This window comes from Centroberyx affinis, unplaced genomic scaffold (assembly GCF_046629955.1).
Source record: "Centroberyx affinis isolate AG114_WGS23_722 - 3 ecotype Tasmania unplaced genomic scaffold, CSIRO-AGI_Caff_v1 ptg002825l_1, whole genome shotgun sequence".
Classification (NCBI taxonomy): Eukaryota; Metazoa; Chordata; class Actinopteri; order Beryciformes; family Berycidae; genus Centroberyx; species Centroberyx affinis.
In genome coordinates, this window is record NW_027280968.1 from 988 (window position 1) to 25432 (window position 24445).

Genomic DNA, 24445 nt, shown 5'->3' on the forward strand with positions numbered 1-24445 from the left:
TTTGTTGTGTAGGATTATTGTCATGAATCATATCCTCTAATATCCTCTAATGTTTTTTGAGTGGATTTCCTAATTGGGGCCAACTTTGGTAAAATCAGGATTATGAACTAGTCATAATTAAAAGGACGGTACCTAAAGCCTCTCTGATTTATCATAATGTGAGAGTTATGTCAGTCCAACCAAAAAGCAAAAAGTTTTTTGTTGTTTGAGGTCTCGGAAACAGATAATGGATGTCAATTGGATACAAAACCATATTTCTGAAAAAATGTATTTAAAAGCTTCTTGAAAACCTGAACTATCTCTTTAAGCCATTACACAAAATCTTAGAAGATCAGGGTGAAAATCCTTTATCAACATTCTCCACAGCTATCTAATGATAATGTTAATAATGTGATACTTGATTGATCCCTTAAAGGGAAAAAGTCGGCTACAGAACAGCGCCTGGTAGGCATTCAGTGTCTTGCTCAAAGACAGTTCTCCAGGGAGGATGCTTGCTGAGATGGGGGCGTGAATCTGGGCCCTCTAGCCACCCTGCTGCCATTATCTTGAAAATTTTAGTCGGGTGGCAAGTTTGTGCTTTAATTAAAACAATAAAATATAAATTAAGAAATGTTCGAGTTATCTCATTGTGTCTATCACATTAATGCCTGCAGGCTGCTGGAGACGGACAGTAAGTCCCTGCGCTCCGTAAATGGCTCCAGACGCAACAGTGGCTCCTCCCTGGTGTCTAGCTCCTCCGCTTCCTCCAACCTCTCCCACCTGGAGGAAGACTCGTGGATCCTCTGGGGACGCATCGTCAACGAGTGGGAGGAGGTACGCAAGAAGAAGGAGAAGCAGCTTAAGGTGAGGCTAGTACACATGACTAACTGCCTGGATTGACAGCAGAGTCTGGGGCAGACCTGCTTAGAGTGCATTAAGAGCTTACTGAAACACATTTGACCTGGCTGACAAAGGTTGGGTTGATTCAGGTGTGGCACTTGCTAACTGCAAATACTGTATTTTACTTAATACTGTAATTTAATTAATTGATTTTTGGGATCCAAAATAATTGATCTCTGCATTTTTGGTAATTCCCTATTTGACAGGAATAATAGTATGTTTCCATAAATCTGTGTCCCAAAGAAAGAGACTAAAGCTCTAATTTTGTTCCCGGGCTGAAAGTTAAGTTAAACTGTGCATGGTCTTTCTTACAGTGCACAGTTGTGTCACAGGCATTTGTATCAAGCCAGACTTTATAATGGCCCTATCTATTTGAGTGTTTGCTTGGTCCAGAGGTAATTCCCAAGGCTATCTTTGTCCCTAAGTGACCCTGTAGTGTTGCCCTTGAACTTGTTATTTTAGTTCTTGGCATTTGAAACTAAATTTAGGTTGCCTGTTGCTACAGTAACTCTCTGAGGGTTTGTGATAATAACCCTATTCTCAGTCAGTGTCAGTGGCAGTCTGATTACATGTGCACATGCACAGTGGAGAATGTGAAGTGCTCAAAAGTGCATACTTGTGTATGTGTAAATGGGGAAGTGTAGTAAACGACCAGTAAACAGTGGCGTCCACGTCTGGGTGTGGTATTATGTAATTTCAGATGCCTCTTCCAAACGTGTAGCAAATTGATATTCTCTTCCCCTTGGCTTCCACAGAAAGGAAAGGAGGAACCTTGACTTTTCTGTCATTGTCAGCAAAACTCTTCTCTCTTTAACATGCTGTTGATGAATTCATATTTTCAATACTTCATGCTCCCTTGGGACCCACTTTCCAATACAGTGCCCTGGAAGAGAAATGTCTTTTTAATGTAACTGAGTGATTATGCTGTAAAAGCAGAGAAGTTTACACTGTAGTGCGTCATTAGGTGATGCTCTAGATGTTTTACATGATGCTTAAATGGAAAATCCACCTTAAAACACTTAAACATTTAAAAAACAGCTACTGGTGATGTACTTCACATGCCCACTTTGTTGTATGGTGGTGTATTTTTCTTTTTCCCACAGATAAGTGGACAAACGTAGATGACACAATGTCACATTGAGATATTTCCAGCTCCTCTACAATAGTAGAGTTTAATCGCAGAAAATGTAATCAGGTTTTGGTGTCAGTCCCTCAGAATTAAAGAGCAAAGGCTTCTTTCTAGACTCACCATTTTGCACCAACGTTCAACAATCACGCACGGTCCTATAAACCCTTATAACCCACAACTGAATGCAACAAGTTCACACCCGTTGGGGTTGTGGAAAGTCACTCTGTGAACTGTAGGCAATCGCTAACTGACATAGAAGTAGACAAGGCAGGTTGAAGGAAAAGAGTAAATTATAACACTTCATTACAAAATAACTCAAAATAATCACAGATTCATGATATAGAACAGTGTAAGAGTATCCGAGGGTGAATTGTCTTTTTAATTCACAAGGTTGCTCTTATATCTGCGTGTGAGACTGTCACCCAGCATTAGTGCGACAGGAAAACGAGGGTGATTGAATGAGCGGTATGACACAGCGGAGTGCAGCTTTCGTTCAGACTCAGACGAGATATGAGAAGGTGCATTGTTCCAGCACAAGGCCTGGTTTGTCTTGTCTACCCTCGGTGAGAGGGAGAGAGATCTCCCGCTGAAAGCCTGTGTGGGTGGACCTCTGCTCCAGATGCACCCTGGATTGACCAGATGCACATTACGCTTGCTCACACACAGGCACACAAACACACACATGACCCACACACTGCCAGCACAGCTGGAAAGGCCAGTGTTCCCTCTCAGCAGAGGAAATGGCTTAATCGAGTTGTATCAGCAGCAATATGTGAGAAAAACATTTCATACTGCAGAGTGCCTCGCTGACAAGATTATATTTAGCAGTGGACATTTATTATTATTATGCGCACTGACACATGGCTGTATCCTGTTGTAAGCAACTCAAGTTTTATTCTCACAGGAGGCTAGTCTGTTTTGAATGAATAAATTAATTTGGTGAATGTCACCAAATGTTAATTTTCATCTTTTGTAAATTTATTACATTTAAAGAATGTATCTCTTCTCCTTATCCCACAGGATCTTGTCAGAAAAGGGATTCCTCACCACTTTCGGGCGATAGTGTGGCAGCTGTTATGCAATGCCCAGAATATGCCCATCAAAGATCAATACTCAGAACTCCTGAAGATGACTTCACCCTGCGAGAAGCTGATTCGCAGGGACATAGCGCGCACTTATCCTGAACATGAATTCTTCAAGGAGAAAGACAGCTTGGGCCAGGAAGTCCTCTTCAATGTCATGAAGGTGAGTCTGCATTCACTTCACAAAAGCCCCTTTGTGTCCAGATAATCTTCAACAGCTCATTGCTGTTCTTGCCAGTCATGAGTACAGATAACAAAAATGCTACAGAGAGAGAAATGAGAGAGGGTTTTTGGTGTAATAGTAGTTTCAGAGTACAGATTGCATAGACGCAGACACAGGGTGGGGTGTTACACTGTTTGAATCCAGGATGAAAAGTGTTGACTCAGCAGTTACAACTTGGCCCCAGAGGCCCTTAGCTCTGCAGTATATAATCTGAACTCAGCTATGCTCCTGTGACCATCACTGAGACTCATCCAAAGCCACTCCCCGTTGCCTCAGGCCTATTCTCTGGTGGACCGGGAGGTCGGCTATTGTCAAGGAAGTGCATTCATTGTAGGACTACTGCTCATGCAGGTAATAAACCCATCTATGCCTTCAACACACACACACACACACACACACACACACACACAGACACAAACACAGACAAATACCTTTTTTTATTAGCTGCCAGCAAATTGTTTGGCATGTTTGCCTGTTTGTACAGCTGACTGAGAAAGATTGGGGCTTTGGTATCATCCTGTTTTTTCTTCATAGATGCCAGAAGAGGAGGCTTTCTGTGTGTTTGTGAAGTTGATGCAAGACTACAGATTACGAGAGCTGTTTAAACCCAGTATGGCTGAGCTGGGACTCTGCATGTACCAGTTTGAGTGTATGATCCAGGTAGGAACCTCGTACTAGCAAGTAAAACACTTCAGAGAGGGATTTTTGAGTAGAATGAGGTGAATTTCTATGATTTTTGTCTCACAGGAGCATCTCCCGGAGCTGCACATGCATTTCCAGGCCCAGAGCTTTCACACCTCCATGTACGCCTCCTCCTGGTTCCTCACCATCTTCCTCACCTCCTTCCCTCTGCCTGTCGCTACAAGGATCTTCGATATCTTCATGTGTGAGGTCAGTTGAAGGGAGACATGCTTGGTTGCCGTGGCTTTGCTCAAGAACTATCACACCTCTCCTCTTTGAATGATATTCTGTTTCTGCTCACTCTAATTGATGAAAATCTTCTGTTGCTCTTTAGCTCTTATTCTATTTCTTTACCTTGCATTTGACTCTTAGGCGACATGTTTGTTCTATGGAGGGAATACTGTCAGGGCTCCGTCTCTGTTTCTACTGTTGCTTATTTGTAATATTGGTGATCTAGGACACCTGTCCAGACACTATATGAGTGTCTGAACAAGAGCCTCAGCTAAATGCCTAAAATGTAAATGTGCCTGCTTGACAAAAAAAAGTAAAAAAAAAAAAAGGAGAGATTGAACGATGACGCATCCCTGCTTAGTGTGTCCACTTGCATAACAAAACCTTAAAAAAAAACCCTTAAGGAAAGATTGAAGGTTAGAATTCCCCTAACTGTTCTAAGAATGCCTTCAGATAAAATACAGAGATGATGTTATCTATGTCAAGTAAATATTATCCATTAGCGCCACCTGTTGGCAAAAAGAAGCATTAAATAAGTCCACATTTAATTGTAATGAATGAGTTTTCTTATGATATTTAGGACCTGTCTGGTCCAAACAGTCACGTAGGGGTCACAAAATGTGTTCCCCTAATTGCACTGTAAAACACATTTCACAGCACATTGAGCATTACAGAAGTGTAACCGATTACTGCAAAGTGATAACTGGTGATCTCTTTCGACAGGGTCTGGAGATTGTTTTCCGTGTGGGACTGGCCATCCTCCAGATGAACCAAACAGAACTCATACAGCTTGACATGGAGGGAATGTTACAGGTACACAGGCATAACCTCCACTTAACTTGTCATTCACACAGCTCAGATTTCTTGTGGAAAGCTTGCAAGTTCATTATTGTTTTATTATTATTGTTTTATTAGGATCCCCATTAGCTGGCAAGTTAATGACAGCTAGTCTTCCTGGGGTCCTCACAAAAAGCAATACAATACAAATAATCAATAATAACATAAGAGAATACTTAAGACAACAATAAGAATAATAATAATAATAAAAGGAAACAAATTACACAGCATCAGGGCGCATATGGTTTTGTTTTTTTTAAATTAACTTGTTTATGGGTGTCTGTCTCTCATCCTGTCTCGGTTTTCTTGCTCTACTCCAGCACTTTCAGAAGGTCATCCCACACCAGCTGGACAGCGGACCAGACAAGGTCATCCAGGCTGCCTATCAAGTCAAATACAACGCAAAGAAGATGAAGAAGTGAGTAGAACTGTCATTCCACCACTACCAATTTATTTATTTATTTTACCTGAGACACTCTGAAATTTACCCACGTCACTGCAAGCTCTTAAGGTTTATAAAGTTAATCAGCATGGTCCATTCTTTTGAATTTCTATTGTTTCATTGCTGCTAAATTTGCATTTTTTTCTGTTATGTTTCTGTTAAGTAGTTGAGCTTCCACCCCAGCAAGAATGCCAGCGGCAGGTGAGGGACATGGATGTTGTGGTTCAAAGCATCTTCACTGATGCTTTGTGAAATGTTTTTCAGGTTAGAAAAAGAATACACTACAATCAAAACTAAAGAGATGGAGGAACAGGTGGAGATTAAGGTGCGTGCAGACAAACGGGTGTTTAAAGTGTGAACAACAACAGAGAAATGTTCAGAACTCTCCAGCATCTATATTTGGATGTATTCTGTTTTGCATGACTTTGCGCATCCTTGTTTTGCAGAGGCTGCGAACAGAGAATAGACTGCTGAAGCAGAGGATAGACACGCTAGAGAAAGTGAGTGCAACAGTGGTTGTTGAGGGTGCTATGTCATTACCATACAACCCTGATAAACCATAAACCAATCAGCCACTGCTACTGGTGTTTACACACAATCATCAACCTTACATTAACCCATCCAGTGTATGCTCATACATCACGCATCTCCTATTGACCATGGAGTCTTGTCTTTCACTAACTGGGCTGTGTTAGTTGAAGCGTGTCCGGTTACATGATAAACTGTCATTGACTGGTATGACGAGTTTTCTGAATCTAGAAGAAGTTGTGATAAAAAGCACAAGCCGGATTTGGAATGCAAGTTGTCTTGGTGTCATGGTGAATCTCTGTGTGGGAACTTGTGATTCCTCTGGACACCACTAACTAAAGCAGAGATTGTAACGTGCCTGCTTGGGATGCGAAAGTGACCGCTTGATGCCGTTTGAGATGATACAGAGTGCTGCATGCCAAGTTGCACTGTATGTATCATTCTGCACCTTTCTGTGTCTGTATGAAATGGGCACTGCCTGGTAAAGGCACCATGCATGAGGTCTCTGCCGTGGAAAGCGAGGGTGTCTGCTACAAAGCCTTTGTCCGCAGGCATGAACACTGTGGTCTCAGTAGGCCTGTTATTTTAAACCAGTTCAAGGCTGCTGCTCTCTGGACTCTGACGCGTCTGTCACTTTCTTTCACTGCCTTTTTTATTGTTCACTAACTGAAATTGTTCAAAAGCTTGGATGAACGACACTAAAAGCCCAACGCCTCTGTTCAGTTAAACCAACCATGTCTCCTAAACGCTATTATTGTGCTGTTGTGTCACACAACACTTTCCCTCTTGGCTCTGTTTACGGTAGCTGTCCTGTGCTTTTCCTGTCTGAAACCTATCACTGTGTTATCTGCACTACCTAATTTTCACTTTGTCACCAGCTTTTTCACACCTTTTTCACCACACCTGAATGCAATGTTCCTTTTCTACCCCCTGAATCTAAAGAAGTTGCACCATATTTCAAGTTCCAAACAATATAGCAGTATTTCTGTCAAAACAGGAGGGAAAACGAACATTGCGTTTCTTCTCTAAAACAATCAATTGTTCTTTTTTGTGTTATAAACTGTCCTCTGGATTGTCTCTCTCTGCTGTCTCTTGTTGATATTTCTGTTTTGTAGGAAAGTGCTTCCTTGGCAGATAGATTGATCCAGGTATATTCCTTATTTTCTCTTTGCCCTTATCACCTATGCTGCACCTTTCCCCTTCTTACTATGATCTCTATCTCTCTTTAGCATTGCATGCTTATGATTAGCACCATGAAGGACACAATAATGATCCAAAATCTAGAAAATTGACTCACAATACAGTAGTTTGAATTAGAGAATTAAAGAACGAAACCAGATCATGCTAGTAGAATCCAGTATTGAATAAGTGCATGTAATCCCACATTATGGCATGCTGTACAAACCGCAAGTATCACTAATCATGGTTAAGAAAACAAAGGAATTAAACCAGAAATTACAACCTGCTAGAGTAAAAAAAACAAAACTCAATCTCTCTTGTTTCCTTTTGATTTGCCCACCCATTCCACCCTTCCGTTTCACTTTTTATCGTTCTCACTCCACCCCCTCCTCGGTTGGTTATGTCCCAAGGGACAAGTGACTCGAGCTCAGGAGGCGGAGGAGAACTACCTGGTCAAGCGGGAGCTAGCCACAGTCAAACAGCAGAGCGAGGAGGCCAGTGCTCAGCTGGAGCAGGCCCAGAAAACCATCAGGCAGCTCCAGCAGCAGCAGCAGCCACAAGCGGTAAGGAGGGCCACAGTGTCCCCAACTGGCAGGAGGCAAGGCCAACCCTCCAATCACGCCCACGCCGTGACAGGAGCCCCGCCATTGCGATGGGATGTTTTCCAGATTAGGTGTTTGTGTTGTGCAGTGCCGAAACTTCAGGCGGAGCCATTATCAGATTAGGTGTTGTGCAAGAACTGAGACCTAGGCCAATAAAAATGTGTTTAACATTTTTGTTTTTATTTAAGAGTTAGGATGTGTCACGGTTCTCCCCCTGTCTTTCTCTCTCTCTCCCCCACCCTTTTGGCATATGTTGCCTAGCAACAAAATCCCAGCCATGGCAGAGCTGGATTCTTCTCACTTTGCACACCGGCTATGCATAATGATCTCGTTTGGCATGCATGAATTCAAATTGGGACATGGAGTACTACACAGTTCAGCCACCATTTACAGTCTTCCGCATTCTTAGAAATATGCTCATGAATTTGTGAGCAGTTGTCTCATGGCTGGTAGGTTTCACACATTGCACCCGGTTCGCAGCCAGCAGGATCCTCTCGGTGCATATCTATTGACCAAACACACACACGATATCCTTAATTATTGATGGTCTGACTCCAGATGATAATGTGTGCAGGCATTACCGTTGTTTTACATAATTTGCTGTCTTGCTTCACAATGAGCAGTCATTAAATATTTATTTGAAAGTGGAAGGCAAATTTGTTGATGTCAGCTGAAATCAAGATTGAGTTCTCTGTATTTGTGTGTGGAGAGGTGCTATTTTTTGATGTGATTTTTTTTTCTCCTGCAGATTATAAGTAGCATAAACTGAGACTGAGACTTTAATTAGATCTCAATGCAGCTTACATTACTTTGGAGAGAAAATGTACCGTGCTTTACATTACTGGAGGTGTACTATTTTGTCCATGATTAAATACCAACCTTGAGGACACATAGTAGATATTGTCCCTCTACCTCTGCTTTACTGTCTGCACTCACTCCCATGTCCTGTCCATTGTAGAAGGGACCCCCACGGTTCTCTGAGGAGTCCATCCTGCAGCTGGAGAGAGAGCTGGTGCAGGCCAGGCTGAAGGAGGCGGAGTCCCAGTGTGCACTTAAGGAGATGCAAGACAAGATCCTGGACATGGAAAGGGTGTGTTGCCTCAGACCTGCAGCTAATAAAGACCAATTTTGTATAATCTAGCTATATCACCTATATATAACCTTTAAAACTTAGCCCCATTTGAGCGTGTTTGTGTCCCTCCCATAGAGGAACACATCGCTACCAGATGACACCAACGTGGTGCGTCTTCAAGAGGAGCTGATTGGGGTGAAGCTGAGAGAGGCAGAAGCTCTGACTGGCCTGAAAGAGCTGAGACAGCAGGTCCGAGACCTGGAAGAGCACTGGCAGGTGAGCACCAACACCTCAACGCGCAGGAAGATTTGACAAAATGTGTTACAAAGACAACAACCTCAGATCAAAATCAAAAGAGAGATTTCTTCCAGGAAGAACGGCAATAAAGGCTCAGAATTAAAATATGCATAAATTATGCAGAAGTGCTGTCACAGTGCAAAATGCAAACATCCGTGAAACAGCAACAGAGACCTCTTTAAAAAAAGTATAAAACATTTATTTCAAAGTAAACCAAAAAATCAATATTCCAGCGCACACCAGGATACTAGGATTGACACTATTTTATTAACAGATTACATTAAAAACAAAAAGGAGCCAACAACGCGTTTCGCATGTTGCTTCATCAGATTCGCTCTGTGCTTGATTGCCATCAGGTGTGTCTTTAGATAATCAGGTGCTGATTAGCGGAGAATCCAGCAGGTTCACATTCCCCAATGCAGATGCACTTCAAAAAGTCAACAATAATAGGCAATAGCAAATATAATTCTACCGTACAAAATTAGATATAAATATTACATTTCCATTTCCATAAGATAATGAGATACAGTTAATGTTAGAGTACAAAATACATAGTCTGGCTATTTCATCTCTAATACTACAGAGGATATAGATCCAGAATGCATACATCTCCATAAGATAGAGTGCAAAGTAATATATCAAAAATAATAGAAAAAAGTAGAAAATTATATATCAGATTGAAGAAAGAGGGTACTATACAAAATACATAATACATTTCACCATGATACATTACAAAAGTCGGAAGAGGTGAATACTATTACAGAGTAGATATTAAATATACCTGTCTTAATAAGGGAGGGGAGGGAAAGGGGCTGTGCCAGAAGGGGTTTAGTGGCTCAACTTTACCTACATACGAGGTCACCTGTAGGCACCGAGAAACAATGTAGGTTAGACATACAAGCACAGTCTGATCATCTGATGAAGTCTGATGAAGCAACATGCGAAACGCGTTGTTGACTCCTTTTTGTTTTTAATGTAATCTGTTAATAAAATAGTGTCAATCCTAGTATCCTGGTGTGCGCTGGAATATTGATTTTTTTGGTTTACTGTGGTTTACCCTGCACCAGCTGGCACCCAGGAGAGAAACACTGCTGTGCACGGGGTATCTTCAGTTATTTATTTCAAAGTATTTATTTCAATAATGGATGATTCAACAGCTGATTGACTACACCACCTCTCCCTCAGCGTCACTTGGCACGCACCGCCTGGGCGCTGGAAGGACAGCCCCAGGAAGAACGCCCTGAGTGAGCTGCAGGACGAGCTGATGAGTGTGAGGCTGCGTGAGGCCGAGGCCCAGGCTGAGCCCGAGAGACACGCCAGAGGATGCTGGAGCTGGAGACACAGGTCAGAGAGGTCACAACAAGTGTCTGACAACATCCTGATCAATCTGATTTATTTTCTTTTTTACTTAATTTTCCTCCTCCTGTCCTCATATGATGCCATTATTCATAGAAATAATAAAAGACAAAGATGTATTGTGATATACCAACAAGTAAGATGGATCACCATCAAATAATAGGTCTAATATGAGTGAGCTGGAAAATAACTGCTTTTTCTAATTGCATTGTCAAACCGTAGCCTTCAGAGGGCAGCAGTCATCTGTTCCCAACAATTCAGAAATGTGTGTGGTGTAATAATATAATAATAAACTTTATTTGTAAAGAAACTTTCATACATGGTTTGCAGTGTTCCATAAAACTGAATATTAAAAGATATAACATTAATAATAAATTAGTAAAATAGTAATGCAATAATAAAAATGAAGATACAATTAAATTATAAAATACTAATGATTAAAAAAAAAAAGCTATTGAATGGCAGCTTAAAGTGTTTTTAGTTGTCTTTTAAAACTATTTACAGATGAAGCCTGATGAATATACACTGGGAGAATATTTCAAATTCTGGGTGCATGGAAACAAAAAGCAGCCTCTCCACTTTTCCTTCACTTAACAGTGGGGACGCTCAATAAACCGGCATTTGATAAACTTTTGCGACTTGGAACATATTCCTTCAGGCACTCTGATAAGTATACAGGTGCTAAACCATGTAGTGCCTTAAAAACAAGTGAAAGAACCTTAAAATAAATTCTAAAAGAGACAGGAAGCCAGTGCAAGGGGGGGTTCACTCTTTTTTTTTTTTTGTCTTGGTAAACACTCTTGCAGCAGCATTTTGCACAAGCGACGTATGTTTGTGTTTTTAGGCAGACCAGTCAGTACTGCATTAAAATAATCAAGACGAGAAAAGACAAAAGCATGAATCAACTTCCTAGCATCTGCTAATGATATAAAAGGTCTCACTTTTGCAAATATTTCTTATATAATAAAAATTAGTCTTTGTTATGTTTTCCACATGTACTTTTAAAATTTAGTTCAGTCTATAATCACACCTAGGTCCCTTACTGCCTGTTTTACCTGTAGAGCCAGATTGCCTAATTTGTTTCAAATATTATCCCTTCTGCCATTAGGACCGATAAGAATTTCTGTTTTGTCTTTATTCAAGATATTGCTGTTCATCCATTCTACAATACTGGACAGATAAGTATCACGGCAGGTTTAAAATGGCTCTAAAATTGTTTAAAACAGAAGAATCTACGTTTTGTTTCTTAAGCAGAGGTCTTCCTCAGCAGTTTTTACAAGCCTCTGGAAAGATGTCTGATTTCAAAGAACAATTTACAATGTCATGTACATACCTAATTACACTGTCAAACACCTCTTTTAAAGATATTGTTGGGATGGGGTCCAGAGAGCATGAGGAGGATTATAACTGTGATGAAATTGTACACAGCTCTGATTCAATGACAGCACAAAAAGCATCCATTTCTGCCCGAGGGCTAATAAATAGAGTAAAGTGTCTTGTTCTGTCTGTGGAGTGAGTGCCAAGCCATAATGGATGTTTGATGATATTTTTTTAATAAAAAAAAAAAACATTGCAAATTCTTCATACTTAGAAAATGCATTTTCAAAGTATGAAGAATTTGGGAGAGGAGGATTTAACAGGCGTTCAATGGAGAATAGTATTCTGGGGTTGTGTTCATTATCACTAATGAAGTACAGATTTCTCCCTTGGTGTACTGAGTTAATGTAGATTGTAATGTAACTTTTGAGGATATCACAATGAATAGTTAACTTTGTTTTCTCTCCGCTCTACTACAGCCTCTCTTTAACTGATGTGTTATATTGTTTTTCCAGGGCAATGCTTTAGCTAGAGGTTTTTTTTTTGTTTTCTCTGGGGCAACAATGTAAAGGCAGTATTTTAGTCTAGAATCAAAGTTATCAACTTTGTCAAGTATATTTCAGGATTTGTCTAAAACTGTTAGTTGTAACATAAGTGTGGAAAAGGTAGCAATGGATTCAGTATTGTAATAACGCTTCTTTACAGTATGTTCAATGCTTTCCTCTAGCGCACAAATCTATCTAAGCTGAAAAGCACAGTAATGGTCAGATATAGCCACTTTAATAACAGAAGCAATACCAATGTTTAAACCATATGAGATGACAAGAGCTCCATAAATTCTCTAGCTTTATAAAGGGTCATAAAATCACCAATTATTAAAATTATCTTGGTGGTTAAACAGATAGACAATAGTTAGATAGCGCTGGTAAAAAATGTGGCAGTATATTTTGGAGGTCTATATAAAGTTAAACTGAGGACTGGTGGTTTACCCATCAAAACTATACCACACAAATTAATATTTTTACAACTAAAAGTATCTGAGAAATTTGCGGCAGTCCCACCACCTTTCTTACCCTCGTGAAAAGTGTGAAAGAAACTGTACTGAGGAGTAGTAGTTTCATTTAGCGAAGCCACCGCCTCTGTGCTAAGCCATGTTTCAGTTAAATAGATAAAATCCAGTTTCTGATCACAGATGAAATCATTTACAAAGAAAGTCTTGCTCGCCATCCAGAAGGTCTTGCTACAGCTTTGGGCTTGGATGCTTAAGTGGGATGTTAATTAAATTCACGGTGTACAGTGTAGACTCTACACTCTAGAGTGTGAAGCAGTGCAGAGTTCTGATCATTGAACAAAGTGAAAATAATATAGTTAAATCTTTTCAAAATCTAATCCCTGTGCTCACACAGAATCAGATTCATAACAACCATTTGCGACGGGCAGAGCTGGAGGGGCGGGGTCTCCAGGAACGTGTGCAGATGCTGACGACGCAAAACAGAGATCTGCATGTGCAACTGCAGGAGATCAAGCGGAAGCAAGCTGAGATTGAATGCAAGGTAGAATTCTGCTGCTGGTCTACAACATTTAGTGCTATTGATGCTGGGACAAACAGCTACGGCTACAGCTGTATTGTGATGTAGTCTGTCAGATGTATATATTTTTCTCTGTGTGAATAAATACAACACAAGAAAGATTTCACAGCCTGCGTTAAAGTGTAAAATTATATAAAATGCCACAGATTTTGTTACTGATTTAGAAAACAAGCTCTAGGTGTGCTGGGGAGTGTTTTCTCCTTTTCTCTTAAGCCTAATCTAGCTGGAAAAGTTAACACTTTCGGTGTTTAAAAAAAATCAGTTTTGTCTGGTCTGTTGCCTTATGATAAGATCAATATCCAGATCCAGAAAAAGGAAGCGGCGTACTCTGCTGTTGGTCTTCGCTGTTAGCGATAGCATTTCAGTGCTGATGGGTCTGCTGATGCTGTTAAACTGCTCTTTGCACTTCAGCAACACCCCCATCTCTCAGGGATTTGCCCCCTGCAAGAGTCACACACACAGTAACGGCTCAGTAGACATGCTTTTAGGACTTTAATGCCATAAATAGTGTACATGTTGTTGTTTTTATATTGGCCATTCAGCACCACAAATCCCTGGGGTCTGGGCAAAATTACTGTCCAACTTGTTTGCTTTGTTTCTTTTTGTTGTTGCCTAAGACTTGTTGGCTGGTCTGTTTTTTGTAGAGTAAGGAGGAGGTGATGGCCGTGAGGCTGCGAGAAGCTGACAACATTGCTGCTATGGCTGAACTCCAGCAACAGATCTCAGAGCTTGAGATCCAGGTACAGTCCCAACTCACATCACATCACACGCTGTCCTGTTTTTCTGGAACGACACACTGCTCCTTCTGCATAAAGGTTTTGGTTTTTTTTTGTTTGTTTGGTTTTTCACATTTTTTAAACTTTTTCGTAAACCATATTCTGTAGTAGATTTTTTTTTAGTCTTAAGAGAAACCGCTCGCACAGGAAGGTTGCAAACTGAGGGGGCTATATCTATTTTGGTGTCTTTAGTGATGTGAGGAAGAAGGTGGGGTTGGTTAGTGTTTAAAGGAAAAGACACATTGCAGCAGAGGTGCAAGGTGGACAACAAAACTTTGATCTTTACAGTTGTGCTGCTGAGGTATGAGTGCATGCCTTCTGGGAGAGGATAATGGGCCTTTATTTTGAAATCCTTACTGGCTACAGTATCTACAGATTGGAGTTGTCTTATTTGACAGAATTGGATGTCATTTAAAGGTCAAATCCACCTTAAAAAACAATTAACATACAATATTTCTGTGATCTTGGATAATTCAACACGTGTGAACATGAACCACTCTCTCCCAAAGCTAGAATCCAGACAACCAAGGATCTAATCTGCGATGTCATCAAAAAGCAATTTCTGGATTTGCTCCACAGTGAATGAGAGTTGGCATGAAGGTGCCCATTGATTTTGTTGTCAAAATACAATTCCACGTAAACCGCTTAATCATCGTTATAATGCACAAAAATGTCTGAGCATTCTATTCCAGCCGAAGCCTAGAAATGGGTTGTTTCTTTTCTATGAATTGGCCACTAATTACACATGATAATAATATAAAAAGACACTAAGGATACAATTCTAGTTTTAAATTATATAATTAAAACAATTAAATATTATGAAATAGTATTTAACGAGATATATATAGGTAAATTGTTATATGAGGAATAAAAAACAAAGAGATACTGTACATTCTCAAAGGCCCAAAGCGCTGTCTGTGGTGCCAAGATCGCTCCACTAGTGGCTTTGTTTATTTAATTCGTTTGAAGACATTTTTATACTTTCATTGATTCATTGACTTTATGATGAAAGAGCTGTTTGGTGACATAAAAATTTGTTGTTGTATTTCAAAGCTGGAAATGGTTTGTTTTCTTTCATATTGTTTGTAAATGTTGGATAAAAATGGGCCTTATTTTTTAATCGTGGTTAGATCATGAAAGTTAAGACTTTGTTTCGATCTGCAAGTTGTGATGAAGTTGGGAACACTTACATCAGAACATACTCGTAAGAACAAGTCCTCAAGCAAGAGTGAAGAAACCACTATTTATGCCCTAGTAAATGTAACGCCACACACAACAAGGGTGACCAAAACAAATACAGGCCTAGGCCTACATCGCCAAACCTGAGACAATACTGATTGATAAAATAACCCAAAAACCAACTTAAATGACAACACTTGGTTCAGTATACTAAAGCCGCTTTTCCACCGCATGGTACCGGCTCACTCGCTCTTGGTTTTCCACTGCAGACAGCACCCTCTCAATGTCTGTCTTTCACAATTTACAATTGTCATTCAGCATGAAAATGTGGTATTGCTTTGGCTGTTCTCTACAGAGCTCCCCAGGGGTCACCAGGTAAGAAAAAAATAATTAATGTGGAAATCCATAAGGGCACCGATTGGTTTACTAATCCGTGGGCACGGTTTAGGAGTAAATTGTGAGAAAACCGTGCCCACTGATTTCCGCATCATTTTTTTTTTTGTACCAGGTGACCCCTGGGGGGGCTCCACAGTTATCCTTATTGCACTACGCTTACAGATTAATAATGCTGTGTGTCAATTGTTTTCATTGTTCTTGTTATTGGACTAGTTTTATAGAGAAATAGAGAAATAACATTTTAGGCTCAGACTTTTTTTGCTTTAAGCCCTGTGAACGGCTTGGCAACTCGCAAATCATGTCATTGTGTGTGAATGTGTGTAGACTTTAGGGGGGATGCACATGAATCCTTGACGCATTCCGATTTAAAATATTTATGCGACAGTAATTCTTGATTTTCTAGCATGTCCAATCTGGTTTTCTTTCTGTTTGCAATGGAAAGTGTGTTTGAAGATGCTTATTGTTGTGATGAAATCAAGATTAGGGTTTGAACACTTAATTTGTATATTTGGTCTTTATGTATTGGATTCTTGGGGCCATGATCATTGGTTTAAAGATGTGGGCCTTCACCCTTATTCATGCTTCTTTTAGAAGTAGTGGTTTAGTATCTGGATGTGAGACTTAACACGGTTATGTCTCTATACAAGGGCAGCAGGGAGCATTTTGTCAAAAACTACGCACATTAAGAACAAGTGAGGAAACATTTCAAACAAGTTACTTTTTGTTTAATATATAAATATAATATCTTGCTAGAATTATTATCCTTTTAACTTTTCATTTTTAAATTCCTTCAGCTTTGCCACAGTTTAATGTAGACTTGATATATTTTTGCCTTAGTTTAGTTGAGTCAGCTCAATGACTATTCTGTTTTCAGTCACAAATGAGTAAGTGTTAGACACTGTCTGGAAGTGGGCCCACATACAGTATATGCATATATGATAATAAATTAGATGTAAATGAGATGTTTATGTTTATACATTTATGTTTTGCTCCTCATTTTTGCATTGTTCTGTTTAATGGCAGGAGGTGTTAAGTTAGTCCAAAAAAAAAAAACTGAGTCAACTATGAATTTATTCAGTTACAGACAGAACTATTGGAAACAATTATGAATTGCAGCCTTTGGGTCATTTGTGTAGGCTGTTGAAATCTGTCGTGAATTTATTCATGAGATTAAGAAGATGTTTCAGATTGCCTCAAGTCTTTGCTGTGGGCCTAGACTATTTATAAGTAAGACACCTACAAAAAAAAAACTCCCTTTCTCCCCCTACACAGGCGCACACAATCACACAGTGTGGTCTGAGGTTTTGTTACTAGGTGATAGAGCAAAAACATTCAACACCAAAAATTTACCACTACCGCCCTCATACTCTTTTGGATTTGTGCAATGAACTCTCATTTGGATATGCAGGTTGCATCAGCAGATGCCTCACATTTTGTTCTCCTTAATTTGATGTATTAAGAAAACGAGTTGTTCTATTTGGAGATCTTACTGGGTTAGTTGCTAGTGTGTGTTTTTTTTGTTTTTTTTCCGTTCATGAGCAATGAATTGCAACCAACTTCTCTCTGAGCCCTTGGTAAATCACTGTGCCAGTGTTAACTTCTTGGTCTGTGGTTTGGTTACTTGCTGTATAGGTTGTGGCTGAAAACCCTACTTTAAGACTAAGAAAAGTTTTTCATCTTTGCCTAGGCAATAAAAAGAAGCTGTACTGTGTTCTTGTGGCCAGTAGTGGTAGGAGGCTTTGGTGATGACAGTTTACAGCTTGCTTTACTAAGGCAGAGGTCACCGTGTGATCTTTAAACTAGCTACGTCTGAGCCTGAATGGTGAATGTAGAAAACAAAAACCTGTCAGATGTTGATGAAGAGCCAACTGCGAAGGAGTATTTTAACAGTAAGGTGATTTGTACCTTGTAGTGATAAAATAATATAGCAGATGATCATTCAAGGATTTCTTTTAAACTTCTCATTTAATGGTCGCAACAATTAATATGAGGGTGATGAAAGACATAGTAAAGTGTATGTGCAAGACTCTTTCAGTATCAAAACTAGCCGTATGCATGGCCTATGTTCACACCACAGCTCCACTATGTCTGCCTGATAGGAAGTGGTTTCTCATCTTGAAGCAGAGAGACTCTACTAAAGGTGACATGCATGGTTTAGCTTGAGGTTTCCATGACATGCTCAGAGATTTACGCTAAATGTGTTAGCCGGTAAGGGATATTTTGATGTTTTCAGTTTTAGTTATTTTGCGTTGCCATAAACTGTATTTGTCACATTATGGGGAAAGGTACCAGTACCAATAGTCTCAGCCACCTTAAAAACATGTTTACATTGCATGTGTTGACATTTCTGTGTTCTGTTAAGGGAAGTCTAAAATTTGAAATGTGAAGGTATCCTATTGATTATTTTTTATTTATTTAATTAAGTTATTCATTCATTTGGTTTTTTTGTCATGTCAATCAGTCTGGGATGAGACACTTCACTGGTTCCATGCACAATATAAAACTTAATCATGGTTTATGACACTTTATGACACACACATTTTCTAGAAATCATGTCCTTTATTTGAGAAGTAGCTAATTGATAAAGCAAATTAAAAGTCATAGTGAAAATGTAACTATGAGTCTTCACACCATTGGTGTGAATTTCACGCATCTCCCACAATCCTCTTTGAGGGTTCAGAAAAAACTATGTCATTGCCACAGAACCGACATGGGACTGTACAGAATCTGTTCTTTGGTATCAAACAATGTTATAATAGGAACAGAGGTATCAGTATAATCAGTGTGAATGTCCTAAGAGCTAAACAAGACGTAGGTTTCTAATGACTATTAAGTTCTAGTGAATTTCATGGGAGTTCCTCTTACTAGTTGTGATTTTCTTCAGTTATCCAAGATGTGATTATCATGATGTTTGCTTTGAGGATGTTTTACCAGATTTTCAACCACTCAATTCAGTGCACTTGCTAGAATAAACAATTTTAAATTTCCCAACTTAATATACAGTATGTGATTGATACAATATTTTTGCCTATCCTATGTCCTAAGTAGTTTGCTTTTTAAACACAGATATCCCTTTCCCCCTTCCTTCTGTCATTCTACACTATTTGAATTAAATGGTGGACAACAGGCTTTGAGGTAGTTGAGGGTGCAGGAAGGCGAGGAGGCCATTACTCTGAGACGTTTGACGTTCCTGGCCACAGCTTGACACCTGGTGATTCACGCAGCTGAGCACGAGGAAGTCTTATTAACTGCCTGCCCCTTATCGTTACAATGTTTTGGAGGGAGGAAACCTCAAAAACAACAGATTCTTGGAATAACCTTGCTTGTTTAGGTCTCTCCCTGTCAGAAAAAAACCTATCGGGACCCGACACGTTCAACCCCACCTTACCACAGGAATCAAAAACCCCATCTGTTATTTTGGGGTGTTGGCCATACAGAGAAGGCAGTCTCACCTCTCTACCTCAACACCCCGCCCCTGCATAGTGTACGCATCTTTCCTTTTTTTGCCTCCCTGCTCCCGCGCTGTTGCCTGTGGTTTGCTTGAACTTCATTGGTCTCACTGTGCAACTGGCGGGTTCAAGGGTGTGATTTGAGGTCTGAAATAGAGTGTGTTTGTCTCCTATGCCTGCAGATGTCTTCACTAAGGAAGGTAAACATCACATGGGCTGTGTTTTACTGTTGAATCTAGCTGGCAGCCTCATCCCTAGGGCCCCAGGAGGAAATCAAGCACAAATTACACTATTTTGTTTCCCCTGACATCTGTGACTACAGTCTACAGCCACTCTTATAATGGGGCACTTTGCCATGCTGCTTTCTTGGTGATGCGGTTCTAGTATCTGCCACTATTTTCTTCTGCCTACGCTGTAGTTAACCACAAGAATTAATATCAGTGGGTATTTACTAAAATTTGCAGTTGCAATTTGCTTGGAGACTGATATTATTTTTCAACAATTGTATCACTTAGGCCAAGTACAGTGGCCATGGCACCTGCTATTGGCTACTAAATGGCTTAAGTTTATACCACTTGATCTCTGCAGATGTGTAGACGTCATTCAAATGTCCTGACATTGAAATAAAATCTCTATATTTCTTCATCAGCTTGTCAGTATTTGGGAAACCCACTTGTATCATTCAGTACTGTTGACTTTTTTTGTCTTGAGGGATATGATGTGTGATCCATTTCTGTATGATGTTTATTATTCCAACAGAAAGAAGAAGTGAAGGTCCAAGGCCAGCTGAACCATACAGACTCGAGCCAGTACATCCGTGACCTGAAAGACCAGATAGCAGAGCTAAAACATGAGGTGAGTCCCGTAGAGAACACTACATCAATCAATAATCAGTATATCTCTATCTTTCAGTGTGTGGAGCTTGAACTCCTCAACCACCTTACTTCACACCTATTTTCCCCTTGTGGAGGTTCAGATTTTTTGTTTCTTTCATCTAGGATTTTACCTTTTCAGAATGTTTCACAACTTTTGTCAGATATGGGTTTACTTTGAGGTCAACAGATTAGTAGAAGTGTTAACTACACCCATAGACTTCCTGTGCGGAGTTGCCAGCACACACCCCTTGCAAATACCTTTATAGATATAACCCACTACTCTATAAGACAATTTCTCAGTGAATACCATGGTGCAGAGCCAAGCTCAGATAACAGAAAGATTTGCATTAATCTCATGACAATATATTTTCTCTTTTAAAAATGAGTAGTGAGGATTTGTTAATTTAGAGAAACAAGTAAAAATGTCCCTATTGGTTGTAAATCAATTCAATTCACTTACATCTGCAGAGTGAAAGCAACTTTTATCACGAATGCCCCATACCTTCCACCCACTGCAATATGTTGATCAGATCAGACGTAACATTTGAGAAGCATGTAGGCATTGCTAAGCTTGTATTGGAGCTTCATAAAGTCAGACAGCGAGCCTTGTTGTCTGCCAGCAGACCAGCTGTTTACCAGGAGGGTTTCCTGGGATTTGTAGCTCCTCAAATAATTGTCTGTAGTGCAACATTCTGCGGGATTTTTCATTCTATAATACAAGCTTTAGCATTTATTCCTACGCACCTGACCTAAAAGAATTGCATGTGCGAGTTCCTCTGTTTATGTAAGTAAGTAATATAGCGTGTCCTGAACAAAAAAAAAAAAAAAAAGCAAAACAAAACTCTGCAGCAAAAGGTTGGTGACTTGTGGTTAAAGCGAGCTGCACTAAATCATACATTGGGTTCTTCCGGCCCCATATCAAGGCAGTGCATTCAGCCAGAGTCCTCACCCCCTCTCAGTTGGCTGAGGCCCAGTGGTCAGCTGTGTTAAGAAGGCTCTGCTATGAATCATGCTGATGTGTTTGTGGTGAGGGGATCTATTTATGTGCACCCTCTTACACCCTCACCCTGTGTCGTTTTGCTGGAAATATTGACTGCTGCCATTCAGGTGTATTTTCTTTGCAATTTCCTTTTAGTTGTGATGACAACAGGAAGACAAAAGGCCAAATGTACACAGGTGCAGGCAAAGACGCGTAGGCTTATTTTTTACATTGCCGTTTAGCCATTTACTGAAGTGTTTTTTTCTCTAAACTGGCCTCTGAACGCCTCTCTTCCTACATGTCTGTCTGTTGCATGGCAGGCTGACCCAGGTGAGTTGTGGCCTGGAACAGATGTGGTTCAAACCAGACCTCATATCAACCTCTTTCACCCACACCTCTTTGGCTCTCCCCCAATTCCTTAAGGCATGGTTATAGTGAACAAATTAGCCCATGTCTTATATCACATTGTACCCATTCCATTTTGGATAACATTTTTCTGCCTGCATGTTACTAGATTTGTGAAACTCATCCCCCCTCCTTTTGTGGCATCTAATATCACTGATTGCCAAGCAAGATTTGACCATATTGTGCTAGCAACGTTTTTGTGCATGTGGTGTCTGTGAGTAAGTCTTTGTTTTCCCTCTCAGAAGTGTATTTGTTTGGCCTGTTTTCGCATGCAGGATAAAACGGTCTTCGCTTTACTTCTAACGCCCGCCGTGCTTGCTCTCACAGATTTGCTGCTTAAAAGGGCAGAGGGGCTTGCCCAGCCAGCCCGCTTTTGATGGGATCCACATCGTCAATCACTACGGGGGGGACGATGAGTCTTACCACTCCTCGGATGAAGATGGAGTCAAGGACCCCACCCTGCTGGACGCCCAACAGAGGAGCAGCAGCAGCAGCCGCATCAGACTGCATCCCAACCTGGAGGACACTGACAGTGAAGGCGAGGAGGACGGCGAGGCCCTGCGGCTCTCTGTCCCTTCCAGCGGCAGCCACAAGTCCACCACCGTGTGACTGGCGGCCGCTGCATGCCGGAGTCAGGACGGAGGCTGTCATCACTCACTGGGGAAGAGGGCTGTTCCTGGTAGCCATCACAGTGGAGAATTTGGGGTCTTGAGCTCTGAATTTCAAAATGGAATGCATGATCATTTCATATCATGAGAATCACACTTATGGAGTTTTTGTCTTTGTTTGTGTTTGCTTCCGTTTTTCTTCTTCTTCTTTTTTTTTTTTGAGGGCAAACACCTGTTTGAGTACCACTGACAGCTGGCAGTGCATCATTCTGGGCCCCAGCAGAGAGCAACAACATGCAGATTGAAGAGCTTATCAGTCTCTGCTGGTCCAAATGATGACAGGGGGAACTACCAGGGAACTCCCGAACGTCGGTTACCCCCCCTGGCTAGGTACAACACAGAGAAAGAGACTGTGCAATAAAACATTTTATGCTATACGACACACTTCACACAATGTGTTTTTATATTTTTTAATCATTTTTTTAAAATGAACATCAAAAATGTATAGATCCCTTTACTACTAAGTGTCCATCATGAAGAGGGAGAAATGATGTGAGTGGTTTGTATCACTGTGTTGTTCTGATGAGCTTGGTGAAGAGCCCAGTATCAAAAACCCTTGTATCAACCAACATTGACTTGAGATAATGTCGACTTTTTGGCCTTAGCACATGATGCCACACGCCTTCCACCGGGGCTGGTGTACCACAAGGTCAAGGTGAAGTCTGCATACTTGTATATATGTAAATGTTTTTGGTTTTTTTTGTTTGTTTTTTTTTCAATTCCTTTTGAACTTGAAAATATGTATCTATATGTATCTAACATATCTAATGTTTAGAATATACTGTACAATTCAGACAAAAGGGACATATTACTTAGTTTAATACAGTATCACAGACAAATCACAGATCTTTTCTTGAAAGGGTGTGGGGCCACTGAGGTGAAAAAGAAAAATGGATTTAGTCTCGCTTCATCAGAAGATTTCAGCTTGCCGTTAATTGAGCATGTTACTAGTTAAACTGAATTATCACTGCAGATAAAGGGGGCTGATTTCTAAGTACTGCGGCTTTTATGAGTTCTCCTGACCTTACATTCAAACTATGAGCCCCATTGGAAGTCAAGTAAGCACAGAGTAAGTACTTTGTGCTGATGATCAAACATGAATAATGTTGATCTTGTTTGGTAGCCTATATCACACCTTTGTACGGAAATGGATGACAGTCCAAGGGAACGTTTACTGGGAGATAAAGTTGGGATAACACAACATAGGACACTTCCAACACAATCTAGGGGGGAATTAAGAAATTGGATGTCGTGTTTTGCAATTGATGCATTGGGCATTTTGTCAAGTGTTACCAAAGTAAGCACTATGTTGTGCTCATCCACAGGCCAGCTCCACTCCATTTCATATGCAAGGACCTGGATCTGCAAAACTATCCTTTCTTTTTTTTTTTCCTCCGAATGTCCAGATCGAACACTAAGCCAACTCCTCTGTTCTCAGCGAAGACAGAAGAGGTGGAAGTGAACACATTACATTGGAACCACAGCCTATCAGATTAGTAGCTACTGGCTGTCATCTTCCAGAGAAAGCAGAGAACATTATTTGTGGTCGGTGACAGTAATGTCCGTTTGACGAACAAGAAATCCTTTGCGGTTCGTTGGGAGAGGAACAAGTTATGGCACTTTTGAGCCTGCAGTGCACTAAGGACACACTCGGCAACACTATGGAGCAGCCAGCACACTGAAAACATGATGAGATTGTTGTGTGTGATGAGTTCACAATAAAACTGTTTGATAAACCTCTTGGCTGGTGTTTCTGATGTTTGAAAAATACAGTTAACCTGGCACAGACTGAAATGTGTGCAGAGAGCTATAAGCACATGTGGGATGTTTAGTCTCAACACCCCTTTCCCTCAGTGCAGATTCTTGCTTAGATTGACTGCTTTCAGGAAGTGGTTTCTCGTGGTTTTCAGAGCTGAGCCTCAAGCACTAATCATTTCATGCAGAAAACCGCATTTTAAAGTGGCATTTCACTTCGGGCAGTCTGAACGATTAACGCAGGTTTGTATCATTGACAAATGCTGATGGATGATGACTACATTTTTATTACATGCTGAGCATAGCCTAGTGCAAATACGAAAGGTTATCGTGTTTTTTTATGTTTAATGCAGTGATTGATACGGGGTTTTGCTGATATGTTGGCGCACTGACAAGGCATTTTGGTTCTGTTTATTCTAGGCGTAGTAAGACCTGAAACTTGCATTAGAATAAATTCTTTCTAAAAAAAAAACCAAAACTTAAATTTGAGATTCAGTGCCCCCTACCACTTAACAGAAT

The 24445-nt window shown here is 40.4% G+C and overlaps 1 protein-coding gene across 1 annotated transcript; it reads left to right on the plus strand.

Annotated features, from left to right (window-relative positions):
• Window positions 1-719: 719 nt before the first annotated feature.
• LOC139658065 (ecotropic viral integration site 5 protein homolog) lies at window positions 720-23902 on the plus strand. Its single transcript, XM_071536093.1, is given in 20 exon segments — window positions 720-843; window positions 3029-3253; window positions 3590-3664; window positions 3848-3973; window positions 4061-4204; window positions 4949-5038; window positions 5383-5480; window positions 5769-5829; window positions 5951-6004; window positions 7148-7180; window positions 7622-7771; window positions 8775-8903; window positions 9021-9161; window positions 10368-10388; window positions 10390-10483; window positions 10486-10526; window positions 13262-13408; window positions 14089-14184; window positions 20004-20099; window positions 21831-23902. Coding segments are annotated over 19 exon segments (2031 nt in total). The 5' UTR covers window positions 720-843; window positions 3029-3100; the 3' UTR covers window positions 22113-23902.
• Window positions 23903-24445: the final 543 nt, after the last annotated feature.